This window comes from Crocodylus porosus, unplaced genomic scaffold, assembly GCF_001723895.1.
Source record: "Crocodylus porosus isolate Cpor-Errol unplaced genomic scaffold, CroPor_comp1, whole genome shotgun sequence".
Lineage (NCBI taxonomy): Eukaryota > Metazoa > Chordata > Crocodylia > Crocodylidae > Crocodylus > Crocodylus porosus.
This window is the reverse complement of record NW_017728886.1, coordinates 191,516,340-191,538,995: the sequence shown is the minus strand read 5'-3', so window position 1 is coordinate 191,538,995 and position 22,656 is coordinate 191,516,340. Positions and strand designations below refer to the sequence as shown.

General features: G+C 40.6%; 1 protein-coding gene across 1 annotated transcript in view; it reads left to right on the top strand.

Moving 5' to 3' along the window:
* The first annotated feature begins 6 nt into the window (after positions 1-6).
* Positions 7-22,656, top strand: part of CDH2 (cadherin 2) — a 188,292-nt gene continuing 165,642 nt past the window's right edge. The window contains exons 1-2 of the mRNA XM_019547330.1: positions 7-181; positions 12,342-12,453. Coding sequence (XP_019402875.1) covers positions 143-181; positions 12,342-12,453 — 151 coding nt within the window. The 5' untranslated portion in view covers positions 7-142. The remainder of the gene's footprint in view (positions 182-12,341; positions 12,454-22,656) is intronic.

Below are 22,656 nucleotides of genomic sequence, written 5' to 3'. Positions count from 1 at the left end.
GCTGCCTGTCCCCGCGCAGCCCCGCGCCGGCTTCGCCTTTTGTCCGCGCAGAGCCGAGCCCGAGCCCGAGCCCGATCCGGCCGCGGGACCCGGGGGGCTTCCGCCGAGCGCAGCCCGGGACTCGCGCCGCCCTCCCGCCTCCATGTGCCGGCTCCTGCCGCCGCCGCCGGCCCTGCAGCAGGTAGGCACGGGCACGGGCAGGGCAGGGGGACGGGGACGGGGGCTGCGGCTCTTTGTTCCCCGGCTCGCGGCAGGGGGAGCAGGTGCACGGGCAGCTCGTGTCCCGCCGCGGCCGGCGCAGGGCAGGGCAGGGCTGCGGAGTTGATCGCTTGGTGCCCCCCCCCCTCCCCAGGAGCCGCTTGGTGCCCCCCTAAAGGGGCTGCTGCGTGGGGCGGGGTAGGACGGGCGGGCATCTCGCCGCGCGGGTCCCTGCTAGGGCTGGGGCAGGCGGCGATGCTGGCCTCCCGGGCTCCTGCAGGGCTGGTGCGGCAGCGGGAGCAGCAGAAGCAGAGTCACTGTCCATGGTGCAGAGCCTGGCTCCCATCTCCCCTTCCTGCTTGTGGCTTTGGCTGCCCACCCCTGCCTCCGGCTTCCCCTCTCTCCCCCTGCCCAGTCCCCGGCAGTTGTGTGTCCCCTCCCCGCCAGGGTTTGCTGGCCACAGCGGGCAAATGAGGTGCTGAAACATTGATCCCTAACAGCTGGGGGATTTTCTCTCTGGCTTAAGAGGAGCTGGGCTCATCTGCTCCCTGCGACTGGACAACAGTGCTCCTCCTCTGACAAACCTGCCGCCCTCTGTGGAAACTTGTTTTCCTGTATGTCACTTCAAAACGCCGGGTTTTTTTCTGGGCTGGTGGGCAAGGGTTGTAGCAGGGGGGATTTTCTTAACTTGGCCCATCCCCACCTGCTGTTTCTTGAGGCGAGTCTTTGTGTGGCACTGGAGCAGACTTGCTTCCCTTTCTGCTTCTGCACCCGACAGCTTTAAAGCGGGGGTCTGTGTTATTCCACCATCTCTTTGCCCAGGGCTGGCTTTAAATGAAAGCCCAAACTCTATATGAATGAAGGACAGGAACTAGCGTTAATGCCTTTTTGTGTAGCCGTCCTTGTTAGTGGCACATTCTGATTGGGGAATCCAATTTCTCTCATGTTTGAGGATCAGTTGAATCAGGTTAGGATGCATTTTTGCTAGTGTCACAAAATTGGAGCTTTAGTATGAAATCAGTTTGATAAACCTGTGCCTGTATGCCAGCCTTTCATTTTTAACCGTGCTCTTCTTGTCATGTGCTGTGCTAACAAAACCTTACAAGTTAGATGCCTTATTAACTTTTTTTTTCTATTATTGGATTTGATGTTCTTGGTTAAGAGAAGTTAATTTCTAAGAGAGAAGTCTGAAATGCTCAAGACTCACATTTACTCTTAACTTGCTTATTTTGCCATTACAAAACCTTATCACAAAGACTACATGCATTATTTCTGCAAGTTATTGATGACTTCTTTGTTGGCGGGGTAGTGAAGCAGTTGTGATGGACTTGCTCAAAAAATAATCAGAACTGGGTAGGTGTTCACCCTCTTAGAGGTTTGGTTTATGATTGGAAAAGTGGGATTTGGGATAGAGTTTAAACTTATTTTTTCAGCCTTTGAGATTAGAAACTGGCCCTTTGTCTTTCCTGATTAATTGTTCTATAAGCTCTGTCAGTGGGTCTGGTTGTTATGCAAAAGCCTCACAGGAGACGAAAAAAGAATGAGGATAAAAGGGAGGTGGGGGGTGGAGTGCACCCTTGCTTTACTGTCAGAAACCTGAATTATTATTTTTTTCTGCTGAAATTGGTGATAAGCACAAGAGTAAAGTAGAAATTGAGAAATTTAAGGAATCACCAAGTGCACAGAATTCAAGCAATAAAGCAAGAGCAGTGCTGTTGACAAGACTGAAGCTAGTATTCAAATGTTCATGGGGAGAAATATAGCAATTTTATGTTCAGGAAACAGTAGGGTTTTTTTAATATGTTAAAGCTTATTATGACTGTGGCAATGACATGTGACCATCATGGTGATAGACATGGTAGAAATGAGGAGATAAGTAATAATGGGCTAAAGTTCCACTAAGGTCCAGGTCACCGGTTTGAATTCAGCTTTAGATGACGGAGAATGAAAGTTATTACTGCCTGAAGACTCTGTTGGTCTTGTTCCTAGTAAATTTATTCTTGAAAAACAGCTGCAATAAGTAGCATTCCTATTAGCAGCCTCAGTAAAGAACCCAGTGATTGAATTCCTTTTGGATGGATCTACCCTGCTACGCCTACTTGTGGATTCTGTAGGTCAGTATTAACCAGGCACATGGTTGAGGTGGTGTTAAGCATACCCCAGCTTTTGGATTTTTTGTTGTGAAGGTCTTCAGGCACCAGTACTTTGGTTTTATGGTACATATAAAACATGCTGCATTGAAAATAAATTGAATGTGATTGTGTAATCAAAGAAATCAGTTTTGAGGACAGGTGTAACTTCAGTAATCACTATTCTTTTTTTTTTATTATTATTATTTAAGCTGGCGGTAAGTGAATTGAATGGACTTGGTGGAACATAAGCTCAGAAACAGAATATGTAGGTGGACTTCCAAAATTTCTAGACTGGCTGATTACTTCATTATTAGTAACATATCCATTTTAAATGTTATCTAGAAAACTGTTTGCCTGCTAGGAGCTCATTTAAAGATTTTATTTTCTGCAGCAGTTAGTGATGCTTCTAAAACCTATAATGCAACCTATACTTCTTGTTTAGTCTAGGTGACGGTGACATCATCAATACAACCTCAATTCTGGTTTTGTAGATAAAAAAGAAAATGTTTTCTTTTTGAAATATTGCTCTTAGATGGCAAATTGGCAGAAAAAAATAAAGGCATATTTTTGCATGATAATTTAGAATCTTTAAAACTTTTTGTGTGTAGTTCTAGAAAACTATTATGTCAGATTTGGATCTGAAGTTCGCTCTTTACAGTTGAAATAATTGGGCTCATCAGAAATAGGGAAACCACTGTACCTCAGGACCCTCTTTTGTTTTGGTTTACTGTTACGATGATGTGGCTGTACTAGCAGTATATGTGCAGGAAGCTACAGATTTGCTTCTGTAGCTTATTTCTATATTTTCAATCTGCTAAAAACTTGATGTTGTTTATAAAGCCTCCTACTACCACTCCTACACACATGCAACTCAGCACGTTGCTATTTTAAAATAGAGCGAATAAACACAATTCAGTTTACAATGTCATCATAAAATAGAGGGCAAAGTAGAATTATATAAAATATGTACAAGAACCTAGTAAAGTTACCTCTTTTATGACTGCAATTAATTTTAAAATGGGGTGCATATCTCAAAGTGTAGTGCTCTCAGTTTTTTTCTCCTGCTCCCACTCAGATTGGTGGCAAACTCAGTAACATCACTGGGAGTCCCATTAGGCCCCATCTTAACACAGTTGATTTTTCAGAGCAAGTCAAACTTACAAAGCTTTTAAGTCATTAAAAAGCATATACAAATTGAAATGTAATTACCATAGAAATGTACAGTATAGTTGCAAGAGTAGCTTGGGGAAGTCGGGAGTAAAGTTATTTTTACCTGACAGACGATCATGCAGAAGTGACTCATGCTCCCTCTCTTCTCCTTATCTTGTGATTTCTATGCTCATTCCTAAGTATCTCATGTGGTAGCTATGAAAAAAAATTCAGTTTGTATATACAGAGAGGAGTGTGGTAGAATATCTACCTATTATGGTATTCTTGGAGAAATTACAAGTTTAAACTTGCCTACCAGTTTTGCTATTAATCTGCCAGTTAGCTTATAAGGTACAGCATTGAAGGCTTGTATAAATGTTGCTGGAAACTTCTTATTTGTCTCATTTTTCATTATTTTTTTTTTTTATGAGAAATGTAGAATGAATATCATTTTACTTTTGTTTCCATTCTCCTTTCGTATGCTGAACATTAAAGCATAGCTTGATAGAATACTTAAGATCCCAGTCTAGAAAAGGCTTATGTACATTTAACTCTGCCTATGAGTAGTTCCAGTGGGACTACTTCACATGTATAAAATTAAGACCGTGCATAATAAGTGTTTGTAGGACTGAGACCTCAAAGTGGTACTGTTAAATGACATTACTTCCAAAGCACTGCATATTGCTTGTTTCCTGTAAGGATAACTGGTCAGTCCAGATTTCATCCTTAGAATAATTTACTTTCCTCTTGTTTGTTTCCTTTTGGAGGAAATGTATTAAATGAGTGTACATACGTGATGGAAAAATAATTTTTTTAAAACAAAAGTATTTAATAAAAACAGTATTATAGGTGTCTCTGGAACTAATTATATTATTTTTAAGCACGCAGGGGATGCAGTGAAGATAGGCATTTTATTGGTCTGTGCAAGCTCAAGCAAAACCATAGTCTTTTCCATAAAGCTGTTACAATCTCAGGTATCTCCAGGGTGAGCATATTTTAATTTAGGAGGAAAAAAACCTTGTCTTTCTACACATGGATAATCTTTCCAGATTCATTGGTACTAGTTGTGCATAAGCTGTCATTCCAAGAAGACAAATGGCAGATGCAGGACAGTATGAGTGGAAGGGATACTTTGTTGTAAAAACTGTTATAATGATAATGGCTCTCTCCACCTGCTTCTCCATCTAGCCCCCCATTAATTGGCTGATTTAATATTGGAATATGTAGAACTGAGTCTCGAGGGACTGTTTGGAGGGAAAGGATAGTATCCTTACACATTGATGCACATCACCTCAAGGAGAGCTTATATTTGAACGCAACCAGGTACAGAAAAAAAATGGTGTGTTGTGGTCTGATTTATTTCATTTTGCACCTTCTGTATTTCTTCGTAAGAAAAAGTTGTGCCAATGATGCTTGATCTATATGATTAATAATTTGTTCTGATTCTGCATGTCTGACTGTGGATCATGGAAGTATATGTCCTGAATGAGAAGAGCAGTAGTCTTTTTATTGTTAAATGATTTATGGTAAAAGGTGTGGGCGCTGCAGTTTTCAAAATGGCAGGTATATCATTGCCAAATCTTTTAAGTATTTGTTTAACTTGTTTTAGTCAAATTTACTAAATATCGCCTGAAACAATAATGCTCCTAAAAAAGGATCGGTATGCTTTTCTCTAGACATTCCTTGTGTATTTTAAAAATATGTTTATAAACAGCCTACTCTGGGGACTCCCTGTTTCACAATATTTATCATACAACAATAACCTCTCACCTGAAGAAATACTAAGATTTTATAATCTCCCAGTAGAGTCGCCACAGTCTTTCGTAGCTAGAAAAAACATATAGGCCTTATGTCCTGAAGGTCAATGAACAAGAAATCTTTCACTTTTATGTTAGCAGCTCTTCTTGTGATTAGGGGCATTATTCATAAGTAATCTGTACTAAATCGAATTTTAAAGTTTTATTTTTCTTGATAAAGAAATTTGGAAGCACAGTTCAACTTAATGGCTTGGGTTTTATGTTCTTTTTAGGAGCATAAAGGGAGCCTCAAATTTATTCCAAAATATTGTGATTTTTGGGTCGGGTTGTTTGTTTGTTTTTTATATTTTTACACATGCATATCAGGATCTTCATTGTCTTTGGCACCTTAGCATTGCTGGAGCATCATATGTTTCAGAAGGTTCATCATGCCCAGCTCTCCCATTTGTAGGAAAGAAGAGCTGCAACTTGGGTTACAGCCTCATGTTACATCAGATGCTTCAAGAAGACCAAAGGTGATCTAAAGAACTGAGGCCTTGATGTTGCTCATTTAAGAAAAGAAGGGGAAATAGTGTTTTGGGGTCAGTATAACTTGGGAAGCAGTGGCTAATGGCTAAAGAATATTTAAGAAAAGCTTAATTTTTGGTTTAAGAACTGACTTGTGTTTTGAAATACCTGGCTTAATGAAGCAGAACACTGGCTTAAAGTTGAGGAAATGTTAATCAAAACCAAGTTGGGGAGGATTTACGTGTGGCTAACTGAATGACTTCTGACAAGCTGTTCTGGACCTGAGTTTGGAAACCCCCAGCTTACAAAGCCAGAATTTGAACATGAATAATATTTATTTCACTAGTCTTAAGCTAGCTGTGGAAGTTATGTTTTCACTTCACTTTCTTTGCTGGAACGCTTTTGCAGCATAGTTTATTGTGCTAGGCGCTGTACAGATCCAGAACAAAAGGTAGTCTTTACTCCAAAGATTTTACAGTGAAACCAGAAACTGTAGCGGGTTGTCCTATTGAGTGAAATCTTGATTAATCTATTAACATTAGTAGGACGGCTTCCTTTCTTTGATGAACTGCCTATCTACTGTAGGTTGAAGTACATGCAAAAATTTTGGTAGGATTGGTACCTAGGTTTAATGTGATGTCTAGCCATGGTTGAAAATTTAATATGTGAGGTGCTAAGGAGAAAGGGTTGAAATATCCAGTTGTGTATATCATGGTTGTAGTGTTTCTTAATTCTAAACATTTGTTACTGTTTTCATGAACAAGTTTGACTATTTCAGTTTTAAAATCATTTGGGAATTGGATGTAAATATCCCTGCTTCCATACCCCACACAAAAATGATCGCCAAAACTGGAAAATATCCCTAGTATTGTGGGTAACATGGACACTGACTCTCTGGGTACTCCAGGGCTCAAGCACCCACTGGAAAAAATTAGCAGACGCTCTGCTCCCATGAGCCATGGCCATGTGCTTTCAAATGTTAAAAAGCAAAACAAAAGAAAACAAAACCATGCTTTACTGGAAAAAGCAGAGCATTACTTCAGCCTGGCTCTGCAGTGTCTGTAAAGATCAGGTGCTTCAGCAGGGCTTTTTGGCACTTTTAGGGAAAGCTGATTCAGTCTGCTATTAGATAAAAGCACCAAAACCCCCCCTGCTAAAACGCCCAATCTTTACAGATGCTGCTATGCTGGGTTGCCAGTTCTGGGCATGCACAAGGCTCAGCAAGGAATGCACTGAGTTCAAACTAAAGTTGCCAGGTTTGGGGTTTTTTTGTTTTGTTGTTTTTTTACGTCTGCAGGCACCCACTGACAAAAACCAAAATGGTGCCTATGATGGGTATTGCTTTCATGTAAATGTCAATCACTTAAACTTATTTCACATCTTTTTTAATCATATGAATATCTATTTTTACCTGTTTATGGCATATTAGTGTTGCTATTTTAATAATAGTGACTTTATTTGAAGTTAATCAACACTAATAAAACCACCAAATGAGATTTTCTCAATAACAAGAAAAATTAAGGGTATATAGTACTGCATATGACTACTTGCCTGTTTCAGTTTGCTGCAATAGCATGACAACAGATATAACAAGGCCTCGCACTGCTCTCATTGAAGTCCATAGCAAAATTTCCTGTGTGGCAGATTTACTTTTTGAGGGTCCAGTCTTGCTAACATGATGTGCTGAGTGAAATGCTCCTATAGTTTTGATTCCTCCTCCCAAGAAAACATTCCTGTGCAGTATTATGGACCTAAAGGCAGCAACATTGCATAATGCTTGGAAACTAAGAAGTGGGACTAATTAGAAAGCAATTATAAATAGTTAAATTATTGCCTTTTTTATTATTACTAACTTGCACAAATTGCATGAGTGAACTTAAGTCTTAATGGTCTGTAAATTGAAATCCTTAATACAATTGTTTTGGGGACAATTCATAAACTAGAATCCTTTTAAAAAAGGGTATCAAATTGGGGTCTAGAAGTATATCTTTAGAGGTAAGTGTTTAGGATATCAACTTCAAAGGAAATAATTATACAGGAAAAAATCTAGACAGAGAGCTAATGCATCAGTAGTTCAGGAAAATGGGTTTTGTAAACTGCTTGATCCCCTGGTGTCAGTGTATCAAATGTGGTAGTTGAATTCACATTAGCTTTGATAACATCCCTTTAATTTACATCATTGTGCTTCATGATTGCAGTTTGCCACTTCATACCCAATCTCAGTCCTGCAATACCTAACTCATTGGGCCTGATCTGCTGCTGCCATGAACCATGTATAGTTGTTAACACTTGTAAATGGTAGCATTTTGCATAGTTTTCCCAGTTGTGGATGACTAAGTAAGGTGCAAGGGAGCAGAAAAAACAGGCCTGTTTTGCTTAAATATTGCTAGATTTTCATCTGCTTTGGCAAAGTTTGTCAGACTGCTAGAGGCAATTTTCACACTGCCTCCTTGTTCTTTCTGATAATAGCTCTGTAACTTCTATTAATACATTTGCAAAGGTAATTTTTTCAGTAGTCTTTTCTTGTAGATGAGTATACAACTAATTTAATGCCATGCTTAAAATGTGCTAGTCGCAGGAATACCCTGTAGGTTACAGCTATATATGCCCTATAGTTTTCCTTTTTTCTCCCTTATGCCCGAGTCAGGAAATTGAGAAAGGCCTGGGGGATGCTTTTCAATATCAGAAAGCTTTATATTTCTACTTGAGATAATTTTGTTTATAGTTACAACATTTTAAATATGGCCACAATATTCAGAATGCCTCAACTGAACCTGATACAGCCCGCATCTTGCTATATATAGTTTTAAGGTACACTTATTTTATTTAGAGTGCCTAACATAGGATTTTTATGTAATATTAAAATTGGAATTCTGTCTTTCTTTTGGGTTTTATTTTTAAATAATCTTTATAATAGCCTGTTTTTGGGAAAAGACTACTGTCTTTTGTTTCTGGATTTAACCAAGGGGTTGCAAATAAAGGAACAAAGAAGTTTCTTTATTCGTGGTCTGAAGTCTTTGTTTGAGGAGACATTGTTTCAGTTTATAAGAGTTGTTTAGTGCACATAGATTGTTGGAAAGGCTGAAGGATTCCCAGGCACATAAGCATAGGCTTGTTAAAACCCAGTTATCTACTCAGCTGTCCATCCTGGATTTGTTTGTTTCAAGGATACTATGAAAGGCTAGTTATCATGTTTGCTTTGAGGTTACTTCTTACAGTAGTTTAAACATTTTTTTTAATAACAGAATAAGCTATAACATGATTTGAGGTATAAAGCTGAGGAAGGAGACAGATGGGATCATAATTATTTTAGATTTACCCGATCTTCCAAGTTTTTAAAGAAACTAAATGTCATTGTTACTTATAAATCTTAACACATACTTGACTGTCCTTTCAGTGCAGCTCCCTCTGTTTCCAGTCTCCTATTACATATTTCTTTGTCTTCCACTTTTTGTTTTTAAGCCTATTTTTTTTTCTATGAAATGCAAGATCATTTAAGTAATTGTACTTAGCTGAGGTGCCCTTTATGTTGCAATTAAATCCAGTCCACAGTAGAAAGTTAATTGGAGGCAAACACACTTGACAACTAGAAGCCCTCTTACAGGTGCTTCCCCTAATGAAAGGTTCTATCTCATAAATGGATAGTAGACTAATTAAAAAACCGTATTGGAGTATGCTGACAGGTGTACTGTTTTGGTACAGCTCTTGAAATGAACTGGGATTAAGTAGATGTCGGCTCAGTTGAGCACTTAAACAACTTTCTCAGTAAGTGGTAAAATGTACTGGAAGTTGAAATGTTAACACAGGTATACTCCAATGAAAAGGAGACCATGGTAAACATACTTCCCCGTTCAGAGAAAGGGCCTCCAACATGCTAATATGCGTGGGTATGGTTAGAGTCCTATAAAACCTTCTGAGTGAAGTCAATATCTTATTCTTCTGTGGTTGCAGACATGGCTTCTTTCATTTTACGTGCACATACATATAACAAAGTGACCAGTAGGATCTAGACTCAGAAAAGGACTTGGGCATTGGAACACTAAATATCACAATGCCTCTCTTTTCAGGTGCTTGACTTTGGTCTTCATGAGAATTTAGGTTTCTAATCCCATTGAAATTACTGGAATTAGATGATTTAATACTTTGAGGATTTGGGATCCCTAGATTAGCTGCTGATGGGATCCCTAGATCTGGTTATAGATGAAGCTAAATTGCTTGTATGATGCATGGGGCAGTGGCTGGGCAGGAGGTGTTAGGTATTTCAGAATTTGGTTATTTCAGTGATTCATAGTGGCCAACTTCTGATCCGCAAGATGTCTAGAGTAGCCGTGAGGAAGTGCAGAAGGCACAACTGTTTTGCATTTCACTTTTTTTGAGGGTTTACACACCTAACTGAGCTGCAAAGAAGTGGCTACAACAGTTGGGATTCACAGCCCCACTCCCTTCTTGAGTTAAGAACCTAAGTTTCTTTCACCAATTGAGGAGGGATCATTCCTTCCCCTGCCTATGTATTTCTCAGTAGTTAATACTTTCCCAGGAAGTGGGAGACATGGGTTCCTGTGCCTGAGTGGGGTTTGCATTCCTCTGGCCCAAATTGCAGCTGAATGCCCTAATCTCTAGGCTTTTCTGTGATATGGGGCATTTCCCCATTTTGTTTCGAAATTGTGCCACCTTATCTGATGACTGTTTAATGTTAAATATATGAGCAGCCTTGGGTCTGCAGAGCAAACTCTTGCCCCATCTCCCTTCTTATTCCTTGAGCTAGAGCAGGGGTAGCTAAGCTGTGGCATGCGGGTAGCATTTGTGTGGCACTTGTCCTATCAAAGAAGGGTCAAGCAGCACAGCAGCAGATCGGAAAGGAAGTACAATGCAGAGCAGTAAATGGGGTAGGGAGCACAGATCAGGAAGGAGAAAGCACTGCAGCAGATCAGGCAGGGGAAGAAACTGGGAGTGGCACTCAGGGAAGGAACAGGACTAGTTTGTGGCACACATGCTGATAAGGTTGACTCCCACTGGGCTAGCATTATGCTTTTTCTTTTTTTTTTAATTTTGTTTGTTTTGGTCCCCCCTGTGGCCCAAGGAATCCCAAATTCTGCTTTTGAAAAATGGTCGTCTGGCTTCAGCAGGAGGGGTGGAACTTGTTTTTCTCAGTTTGGAAGAGTCTATTGCTTGATGTTCTCTCTTAAGAAGTGGGAAATGTGTGTTTGAGCACCCTCAAGCAAAGGAAAGAAATTAAACCTGAGCCTCTCCATAGGTGAGTAGTTTAACTGCGGGGGTTGTGAGGAGAGGGGGCTCCTCCTTTCTTTTTCAGCTATCCTTTTGTGGTTGTAGTGGATGCATTTTTGTAGTATGTTTGTTTTAGTAGCTGAACTGAATCTACTCAGTGTGCTTACTTGACTAGACCCCTAAAGGGAGAAAAGGAGAGAAGCTCCTAATTTTAAGGATCCCTATTTGAGTTGACTGTGAGAGATGAATCCAAATACTAAGCCTTCCTAGGATGGATTAAGTTCTGGGCATGTGCATAAGCAGAAATGTACTGTCAAAAATGTAGGTGTCTAAAGTTAGCACAAGAGAATTGTGCTCTTGGTGTTAGGTGGAAGGTATATGTTCAAATGCTTGTGTGGATCTGGGCCTAAGAGTTTACAGAAAGTGTGAAAGCTTTCAGCTACACATGTTTAGTTTGTTCCATGTGAACTTGAGTAGTGCTTTTTGTATCACTAAAATAAAAAAAAAAAACCCAGCCAAATGAAAGCTTATGCTAGATGGAATGCTTTGTGGTGTCTGATGACTGTGCCACAAGTTAACTTTTAAAACTTGCTTGAAATCAAAGGAGACACCTATAGAATGTTTAGGAAATGAGGTGGTTTCCAGTGTTCATTTTAAATGACCGTACTTTCAAAAAAGTGCAATTCTGCTTAATTTGGGGGCAAGAATGTTGTTTATATTTCAAAGAGTAAACTTCTCTGATTCGGTTGCTAACCTGTTGCTTTACACCACTTTAATAAGGAGCTACTAGTTTAACATTTCTTCCACATAAGATGGTGTTGGAAGTATTTGGCTTAGTGTAATACCTGTTTCAGTTATTATACATAGGTTCTGTTGTAAAAATGTTGCTTTTTCTATATATAAAAATATATATATTTACCCATTGAGCTAATGCAGACTTGTAGAAAAGTACCCACAGCCCAATACACTCATCAGTGGTTGCATCTTTCTTCTCAAATATATTTATCAAGTGTATTTATCTATGGAAAAAGTTTGTGATCAGTTTTATGCAAGACTTATTTCCAGCGGAAGGAATATTTTTTGTTCCCTCTCCGATTTGTCTTTGCAGTCAACGACTGTTTTATGAAATGTTCAGTTGTTAGAAGAATCAAGATGTGTATTATTTAGATCTTACTAGACAAGTGGGATTTGTTCCTTCCATGTCAGTTATCAAAAAGATTAACCCTTTGCGCTCTGAGTTCTCATTGTAGCCATTTAGAAACAAAGAGGTTGTTTGTATACGAAAGTGGCAAAATGGGGGTGTATGCCAAGTGGAATGTTTCTCCCCTGAATGGGTTTGCAAATATTACATAAATTTTGTCTTGCATTTCAGGCACCAATAAAAGCAACTTGTGAAGGCATCTTATGTAAGACTGGATTTTCTGAAGATGTTTACAATGCAGTCATATCAAGGAGTGTACGCGAAGGACAGTCTCTTCTCAATGGTATTTATAAAAAGATGTTCCTGGTGTTTCATTTCTTGGGGGTTGGTTTGTTTTTAATTTATTATGTTTTCTAGCACTGGTCTGGAGTGTGTGTTTTTTAAATGCTTTTTCTTTCATCTGTGTTGAATAATAGTTTGTTTCTTTGTTTATGCAAAATACTGCTGTGGGACTTCAAGGAAAATTTGTTGACTTTAAAAAACATGTAACCCTCCCACTGGCAAGAACTTGAAAATACTTGAGTTCTAGCAAATCTTCCCTTGAATCTCCCTCCCATGTGCTTCTCAGCATAGAATTCATGTTTGGCTGCGTTTCTTAATATATTATCTCTCAATAATTGCTTTATTAACATGTCACCAGCCTGTATTGAGCAGTCAGTGGGGAGTATGGAAAAAGATTACTTTATTTTCCACTTGGTGACCTATGTAAAGACTGCAGTTATACCTGTTGCTTAATGTTCAGGATGACACTGAAGACTTTTCCCTACTATTCCATGAGGCATGCAGTGTTCTCAATTTGGGTCAGAAAAGGTGCAGAAAAAGCTGTGGACTTGCACTGTGTGCACTAATCAATGCAATTTGCAGTTGTGTGGATTTAAGGGGAGCATGATGTATCCCTTTAAGAGATGTAGTAGTGTGCATGTTCTTCCTGAGCACTGGAACATGTGGAAGGCACTCTCCTGGGTAGTGTGGCTCTGCTTTGCCCTAGTGCATATCGATGCCAAAATGGCAGGGTGCCCAGATTGAATCTAACAAAGTCCAGATCGAACAGTGAACTCTGAAAAACACGGATGCAGAGTTCTTCATCTACATGCAGAATCCAACTGAAGCCATTTGGGCTCTACATAAGCACAGGGATCCTCAGGATTGGAGACTCAATATCAAGTTCTTTGTGTTTCTCTTCCAGCTTGCTTTTTCTTTTTAGCATTCAAGCCAGTGTATTTGCTGAGACATTATTAGTATGCAGAATTACTCCCAAATAGATGCATTTTAGTGGAGTTGTAATTATCCCTAGAAATCTAATATTTAAGAAATGTGTTAATTTTGCTCTTTTTAAGTGAGTATCAAAGAAATTGCTTTCCAGCTAATTTTAGAAGTGGTGGAGCTGACCAAGAAAATTGGTTTCAGGCAGTTTCACATACATCTTAAATTAGGACTAATTTAATTTCATTCTTTGTTTCTCTTCCATATCAATATGGCTATGCAGATCAAACCATTTAAATAAAGAGACCTTTTAAATTAAGCTGCAAAACAAATGGATTCTTGGGACCAAAAGCTTTAGTTTTGATTTAACATACTGTATGTAATTATCTCCTTTTAATTTATATTTTTACAAACTTACTTTTAACACCACAAAGCATCATGGAAACTTGAATGAGGAACTGATCACCTTTAGAGTATTAGAACTCGAGTTGTTATTCTTCTGTTTCACTTCAAGCAAGTATATGCTGTTCATTACAGATTTATGTATTGATTTATTAAAAAGTAGAAGCTTAGAAATTATTGAAATAATTGAAAAAATGTTTTGGTACTAGTCTGGCAATTGGCTAGCAGTAAGAAGGTTTTGTGTTTTGTCTTTTTTTGCTTTTCATTCTCCTTCTCTTCCTATGCATGAATTAATGTTTTACAGTAGTACCCAGAAACTCCAGAAATAGAAACTATGAAGTCTGCTCTGCCTGCGTCATTCTCATCCTGTGCTAGTCAGTCTCCATGGACAGACTTTTTTCCTTTTAACATTTCCAGCCAGGTTTTTGCTCTTTATGATGATATTTTTAATGACTTTGAAGTGAATACCTGTTTACTAAGACTTGAACTTAGGTACCCAAGTAATTTTTGTGTAGGTCATCTGATTATAGTGACTCTGTCATTACCCTAAACTGGTCTTGATCAGTAGTTCTCTGTTAGTTTGAACTCAGACAGTAGGCAGGATAGAGTTGTACCTTGCAAACTGACTAAATTGGAAATGCATAAGCTTTCATAAGGAATAGTGTGCTTTGTCAGATGCTAGGAATGGACTGTCTACATAGTATCATAGTCATAGGACTTTCCTACTCATTAGCTGTCCCCATAATATTTCATTACTTTTTAACTGAATATAATATGTGAAGTAATACAGCTGATCTTCTCTTGAAAGATATTACAAATACAATATACAGTAATATTATTGTAGCCATGATGGTTGTTGAATCATCTGTATACTTGGGAGAGATTTCCATTTCAGTTATTAATTTTTTGCTCCCAAGCCAGTCTTCTAAAGGTTTTGTGTAGGTTTCCCTGAAGGACAAGGAATGTGAGGTTAGAGATGGAACACCTTTTCTGTAGAAAGTATTCTTCCACTAGGAGATGGTTTTTTTCCTGTCCTTTACCATTTTTCTGCAAGAGTCATTCTGGAGCATAGCTTACTAGGTTAGTTTCCATGAGGCTACTGGTACACAAAATGAGACATAATACATTTGGTGATAAGCACTGTAGGATGTATATATTCTGATAGTTTTGCTGTATGGAGTTTTGTTTGAAGTGATGGTGGAAGTATGTTGCCCGGCTTGGCATTTGCTGTTTGGGCAGGTTCCTATTCTGGTTGGTGCTTGTTGATTAGCATAGAGTTTGCTTCTGATGGGTTTGGCTATGTTGAGGGTTATATGAAAACTATGGGGTGTTGAGGGTTGTGAATATTTCCTTCAAGTTGTGATTCCTGTCAAGTATATTTAGTTATTGTGCAATGATCTTCCTTATAGGTTGCTGTGTGGTGTCATGCGACAACCAGGAGTGTGAGGTATTATATGTTTGTAAAAAAATATTTGGGTGGCTTGTTCAAAGAGATGGTCTGTTTCTCTGGTAGAGTGTCTTTGTTCAGTAAAGTAAGGTAGGGTTGGAATAATGGTGTAGCTATGGTAGTCTAGAGAACATGTGAGCAACAAGAGGGGTTTTTTTTTAAATATTTTCTATTGGGATAACTATATAGCAGGGGGTAGAGGTACACTAATACATTGGTCTGATATTGGATTGGCACCGATATAAAGAAAATTGTCTGGATCAGAAATCAGCCTGATGGGCCAATAATTTCGCCAATAAATGTCCCGTGATTTCAGCTTGAAGAGCTGTCCAGTTGGTAAGTCTGGTGCAGTAGAAGGGGCAGGGACCGGGCAGATCAAGGCCCCCGTGGTGAGGGAGGAGTGGGGCTGGAGCAGGGGCTGGGACAAGCACTGCCCGGGCAGGAGGGGTACAGAATGGAGCCATCGTTTGGGGGCATGGGAATGGAGGGCAGCTCTCACCACTGTGCACTGCTCGTCCTGGAGCTGCTGGTCTGGTGGCTCCCACCGCTGCTTCCGCTGCTCGTCTCTGAGGGCATGGGGCACCAGTGTGTGCCCTCAGATCTGCGTGGGGTGAGCTGGGGATGCACCAAGCTCTACCTGGCAGGTTGGGGCTGGGCCTTGCTGTGCTCAAGGTGGGTGGTGGTAGTGCTGGGAGATGGACTGGAGGGAGCTACGGTGAATTTTGGGATGGCTGCAGCCCTACCGCTGTAGCCCCCTCCCAGTCCCACCCGCCCTGAGGGCAGCCCAGCCCAGCCCCTGCTGAGAAGAGCCTGCCCCACCCCACTCTGCATAGATCCAGGGCACATGCCTCCTCCTCCTCCCTTCCCCCTATGCTCTCCCAGATGAGCGGTGGAAGCCACCAAATGAGTGGGTGACTGTTGGATGAGTGGCTCCTGGACAAGTGGTGCACAGTGGCAGGAGCCACCCCACCACCCCTGCATCCCCCGGATGAGCTACGTCTCTGTCCCAGCCCCACTCCTCCCTCACCACGGGGGCCTTGATCTGTCCTCCCTCCCCATGCCCCTTTCCTCCCCCTTCTCCTTCCACCCCACCAGACTTACCAGCTGGAGAGCTCTTCCAGCTGCCGGGCTGGTATTGAAAATAGGATTGGTATTGGCCTTAAAAATTGGCTATTGGTATTGGCCCCAAAAATCTCTATTGGTGCATTCCTAGTAGGGGGAGATGTTAGACAAGCGGTTGGGCCCAAATGCCTTTCCTCAGGTCTTGTCGTTTGCTTGCTATACATTACAACTTTCTTGATATATATGGGCAGTTTATTAGTTTTGTGGAAAGAAGTACGTTGACCCATGATCTTTTCTTTTTTTTTGGGTATATGGCTGTTTATAGGGTGATGTACTTACCTGTGTTAGTTTGTAAGGTGGTAATCTATCCTGCCTTCTGCATGAGTTCAGACTAAGTAAATCAGAAAGAGGTGGCATAAGCTTTTGGAAGTAGAGGGTTTGCTTCATCAAATGCTTTCTGTTTATAGGGCCATCTGGATGTAGATTATGGCTTCTAGATAGTTGATATTAGTATTTCAGAGATAATTTGATAGAAGGATGGTAGATGAAATTAGAAAGAAGTAGGTATATCCAGATGTTCAGTTCAGATGATGAAAAAGGTATATAGGTATAGTGAAGGTTTTATGGTGCATTCTAAAAAGCCTTTTTTTTTTTTTCCAAGATGACTCATGGAGGGCTTGGTATATTGGGGAAAGCTATCTTTGTGTGGAGGCTGTACCCATGGTTTAGAGGCAGTGTTAGCTTATGAAGATAAATTTGTTGTGGGTGAAGCTAAAATGGATGAGCCACCTTTGAAGAGATTTTAGGCTGTATCTCCATATTTTCCAGATGTGAGGAAAGGTGTTTTTGCCCCCCAAATTGTCTTAACATTTCTTCCAACTATTCAGTTGTTCCAGTAAATTACATGAATTTTAATGAAGCAGCTATTTTGATGATGATGTTTTAGGGAAGAAGGAATAGAAAAAAGTACAAAGCATACAATATGTTTAATATTATGTGAGGAGCAGAATGAACTAGATTAAAAAAAGACTTGAGGAATTAATTACTGTAATCATTATTCTTTTTAAAAATTCCATCATGCATACAAGTTGTTGGCTACATGTAAACATGCAGTCCATCATTGTATAGCTTTGACATATATTTAGTTTTGCTGTCATTTTGAAATGCTGTTCTCAAAAGATTACTACCTGAGCTAGGTAATTTCTTGAAATATGCTTGCCTCTTGTTCAGAATAGTTCCCTCTTTATTTCCACAACATCTCCTAATGTATTTTTTCCCCATGGGGGTACAGAGGTATCACTGGGAACTGTTCGTCTGTATAAGCAGTCTCAGGTAGCAGTCCAGTGTCCCACGCATATTTTCTTTATTCCCACTTCATTCATCTTACTGCAGTGTACTTGCAGCCCAGCTGCATAGAGCAAATTCATGGAATTCCACCCTGGCACGCTCAGAAAAACTCGGTTTCTGGTGAATGGGGAAAAATGGAAAGGGGCACTGGGGAACAGGGAGGAGGAGGTTGTTAAAAAAAGGAAGAGTGAAATAATGAGATTTATTACATTAGAGGGAGGGAAGAAGGGGGAGAGAAGCAAAGAAATTCACGACATCGGTCATTGTGCGAGAGCACAGTGAGAGAGCAGGAGGAACCAATTGAGTATGCTACGGGGAAAAAAACACAGCAAGTTGCCAAGTCCAACAAAAAATCGGGCAGTGATTGGAATGAGTGGGACGTAGCTCTAAATTACGGGAAAGGCATTATTGCCTGCTTCTTTGGCATCTTGCCACTGATGTGCTGTTGCTCCCACGCTTCAGAAACATTTTAGGGTTACAGCATTTGCTGATTTGTGGCTTTTAGGGACTTTCAAAGAGTTATGTCTTGCATATCATGCCTCAGTCTTGCACATCCTTTTCAAGGTTTCAAGTGGTACAAACGTGGTGTTGGTGTTGGGTGCTTTTATCGCTTGCTAGTTAAAGTTTACTGCAGGTCTACATAGCTAATTCTGCTAAGTCCTAAGTATAAACACAAACTACTGCACCATGATTTTGGGCTCCCTTTTCAGTGGTGATGCACTTCTTTTACATAGATGTGATGTAGGAACCAGAATACTTCTGTAAACAATTAGTAAAATCTGTGATAATGAAACAGTATAAAGAGTCAGTCCCTTACATCAGTGGTGCTTAACCATTTTCTGTCACAAGCTGGGTGGGCAATGCCTGGTTGGTCTGTGGGCTGGTGTGGCCAGTGGTCCTGATCTAGTGCCGGGGGGAACATGACAGGCACCATCCGGCCATACAGAAGGGTGCAGGGGACAGCCTGGTTTTACAATTGTAGGGGATATGGCCCTGTGGGAGGAAGGAGAAGTGGCTTGGCCCCATTATGGGGAGGGGTCATGGCTGGGCCCCACCTAGCCCTGCAAGAGAAATTGTGGCCCAGTTCCTACCAGCTAAGTGGGGCTTGGGGTTTGTGAGTTTGGCTATGGAGGAGGGTGGCAGTGGAAGGAAGTTGGGTGCATGTGCCAGGGGATAGAATCTGGGTCTGGTATATGGAGCATGTATACTGCTTGCTTCTGATTTGGTGTATAGCTGTGGTTTTCAACCTGTGGTCCACAGAAGGTATACATATTGGTCAAGTAAGTCCCGTTGTGTGCATCAGTGCTGCTGGTTGTCACTGGATGTAAAATTTGTATCAGCATAAGCACCCACATTTTCAGGGGGAGTTGTCATCTATGTGGCTTTATTATGTGTAAAATTTTAGCCAATTGGAGCTAAATGAAAATACTGAATATTTAACTTTTTAAAGCTCCGGGTTACGTTTTGTTTTACGTTTCACTGTGAAGTAAATGCTGAAAATGGAGGGTATGAAGAGAAGACATATTAGGTTCAGTGAGTTATACAAATATTGCATCAATTGAAGCTTATTTCTCTAGTGGAATACATGAATTTTAAATATTTCTGTCTCAAAAAAATCCTGAAAATAATATGCTGTTCCTGGTTTTAGCACAGTGGCTTATAGTAAATTTTGATATGGTGAAAATCTGTTTACAGAGAAATTGAATTTAATACAAATCCAGTAATGTTACAGTTTATTGTAGTTTGTTCATGCTGCATTTATCTGGGGGTTTTGCGGGTGGGAACTAATTTGCTTGCTGTATTCCAGTTTCCCTTTAACAGTATGAAGAGTGGCTCATAAGGATGTGAAATGGAGCGTCCTTGAGGGCTGAATTCTCTGTTGTGTCTAGTAAGCCCCAGGTGCAGCTCAACAGGGGACTGCAAAGTTTGTCAGTCTGTAAAGTCAGTCCCAGTTTTACTTTCCTAATATGATTTGGTGCAGTCATGGGGCTGCTTAAACTCTGCCAGCTAGTAATGATGCTTGAGGGGTTGCTATGACTTAGGATCACTGCAACAGATTCTCCAGGCCTGATCCCTTTGCTAGGGAAGGTTGGAAGGAATGGCTAGAGCAGAATTGCGTGGAAGGGCAGGATAGAGAAGGCTGATGATCTAGCCATTTTAAGTGGGAAATGAGTGACAGAGAACAAGTGAGAGGGGAATCTTAAAAAAAGAAAAAAGGGTACTGGAACGAACAGAACGTGAACTCAAGTAAGCCAAACCGTGTTCACATAATTCCTAAGTGAAATCCTGTTGAGTTCCACATTGTGTGTGTCATTATATATTCTGTTCTATCATTTAGGACTACAATGCATCTTTTGTTGACTTGTCATCTCTGTAGAAACCCAGAAGACAAAATTACTAAAGCATCATATTGAACTGATATTATAGGAAAAAAACCTTGTATTACAGAAAATATTACCATACTAAATGTAAATGAATTCCAGTATTAGCTAAATACTTACTGACTACATTAAATGAAATCATACTGTGCTACAGGTGCCAATCAACAAAACCAAATATATTTTGAGCTGCTTTTTAGTTCACCTCAGTTCAGTGAACCGGATTCATTCTTGGTGGCCAGGTTTTGTTCAGTCTTACGGCATTTGGCTGCCTGTGAGATGATAACTTTTTGAAAGCTATACGTGATTGATTCCAAAATTTCAGGAAATGTTCTAGGTACAACCTTATTGATTTTGATGGAATGTAGGTGTAGAAAAAGAAGAGATGGGGTTACATGGAGCCCCTGTCAATTGTTTGTTGTGGTCTGCTAAACACCTCTTCACTATCTGTATCTGTGAAGTAGTGAAAGAATACTTTCCAGCATGGCAGTACTCAGCTGTCAGCTCTCCATCCATGCAGTTGCGTTTAGCATACTAGAACACCAAAGGATTTATATCCTAGAGGGCAGGAAGAACAGTGTGTGTTATGGGGAGAGTGTTTACAGCCCCTGGCAAGGGAAGGATGGAAGCATAAGCAGACGAACTTCTATGGCAGGAAATGAGAGTGATGGTGCAGGGTAGAGGCTGACAAATCCCTTGGCATGGGAGGGAATGGGTATCCCACTGTCGGGTGAGAGGGAGAACTGCAGTTGTATAGGGCACTGGAATGGATGGAGTTGAGGGGGAGGGTTGGAGGATCCTGTTGTGGAGTATGGGTGAGAGTACACAGCCCCCTGTCTTGGTAGGGAGAATAAAAGACCATAGAAAAGGAATATGGGAGTATTAAGAGCTCCTAGATTGGGCTGGATTGGGGGGAGTGTGGGTATTCCTGGGCTTCTCCCCAGGATTCAATACGGGCAGTTGCATATCGGTGTTATGCATCTGAAAGGAAATGGCAGGGGTCTAGGGAAACTCAGAAAAATGATTTGAATGTTTTTTGGAAATGGGTAATGTGAATGTAGTCATGAGAAACTGATCTTCTAGTCCTGACTGATGGAAGAACCCCTCAAGGCTATCCCTCTTCCCAATTTTATCTAATATTGCATGCATCTACTAGGAGACAGTATAGATTCAAATGGCAGCAGTACTCGTATATCTGTCCCATCTTTGCAGCCAGCAATAACATCAAGATGTCACATTTGGTAGAGGCTACCTTCCATGTTACCAGTACAAAAAACCCTCCTGTTTCATTAGTATGACTAGGAAATCTAGGGAACTCGCTATTTGGTCAAGATTGGAGCATGCACAAGGAAGAACTGCATGAAGATCAACTCTAGCAGAATGGAAGCTACTCTTCTAGACAAAGGAAAAAGAGCTTGAAGGCAGTGTAGTCATGGTTTGGCTTTCGCTGATCAAGGATATATATACTCACTAATTGTTGTAAGTTTGCAATTTTGGATTCTGAACTAAACTGAAAATCTTACACAGCAGTCAGAATTATATAGGAAAGTGTTGATTGTCCTTACTAATGATGACTTAGCTTCAGTAACACAGGTTTTTACCTCAGTTCTTGCTTTGTTTATTTATACAATTATCTGATGGGAAGGAATCTCAAGAGCCAGCCCCTTCCACAAATGCAGGGTCATTGCCAAAGTGCAGGGATGCAGTCAGGAAGGCCAACCATACAGAAGCGCTAGTTCACTGTCATGGCGGCTAGGATCTGGAACCAACTTCTAAGTGAAGTGATGCAGGGGTCTTTAAGAGGAGGCTAGATGTACACCTTGCTGCGGTCGTTTGACCCCAGTACTCTTTCCTGCCATGGCAGGGGGTCAGACTTGATGATCTGCTCAGGTCCCTTCAGACCCTAGAAACTATGAAACTATGAAATGCTTATCCAGCCTCTTTTTGCAAACCTCCATTGAAAGATTACAACTTCTCTAGGCAGCTCATTCCATTTCCATACTGTTCAAATAGTAAGGAAGGTTTACTTGTTTTGTTCTGTCTTTTTTTCTAAGATCAAATGTAAATAGACTTTGCTTCAGAATAAACCCACTGCTCTGTGTCTTACCCCCTGCAGTTGTTTTCCGTTTTTATAGCAGCCTTTCAAATATCTGAAAACTGTTATCATGTTTTCCACCTTAATCTCTTTTTCTTCAAACTAAACATGCCTAGTTCTCTCAACTTTTTCTTGTACTTCTTACACTATATCCCTTTACCATCTTCCTTACTTTCCTCTAGATCCTCTTCAGTTTCACTACATGCTTCTTAAAATGCAAAGCTCAGAAAATAATACATTACTCCAACTGAGTCTTAACCAGTGTTTTGTAGTGGTATTATCTCTTCGTGCATCTTATATATATACTGCTCATCCAGATCACTTGCTTTTTTTTGTGACTTGGTGTTGTGTCTGTGATTCAACAAAATAGGGCTGTCCAGCATCTGAGTGGCTGGGGGCTGCATGCTATGCCTTGAGCCCTGTCCCTACCCTTGCTGCATTGCACTATATGCTCCCTCTCTGTGAACTATGTGTGCCCTGCCCCACCCTCTACATCATGCACTCGTTGAGCTCCCAGGGCACCTACCTTGGCCCTGGGGTGGGGGAGCAGGC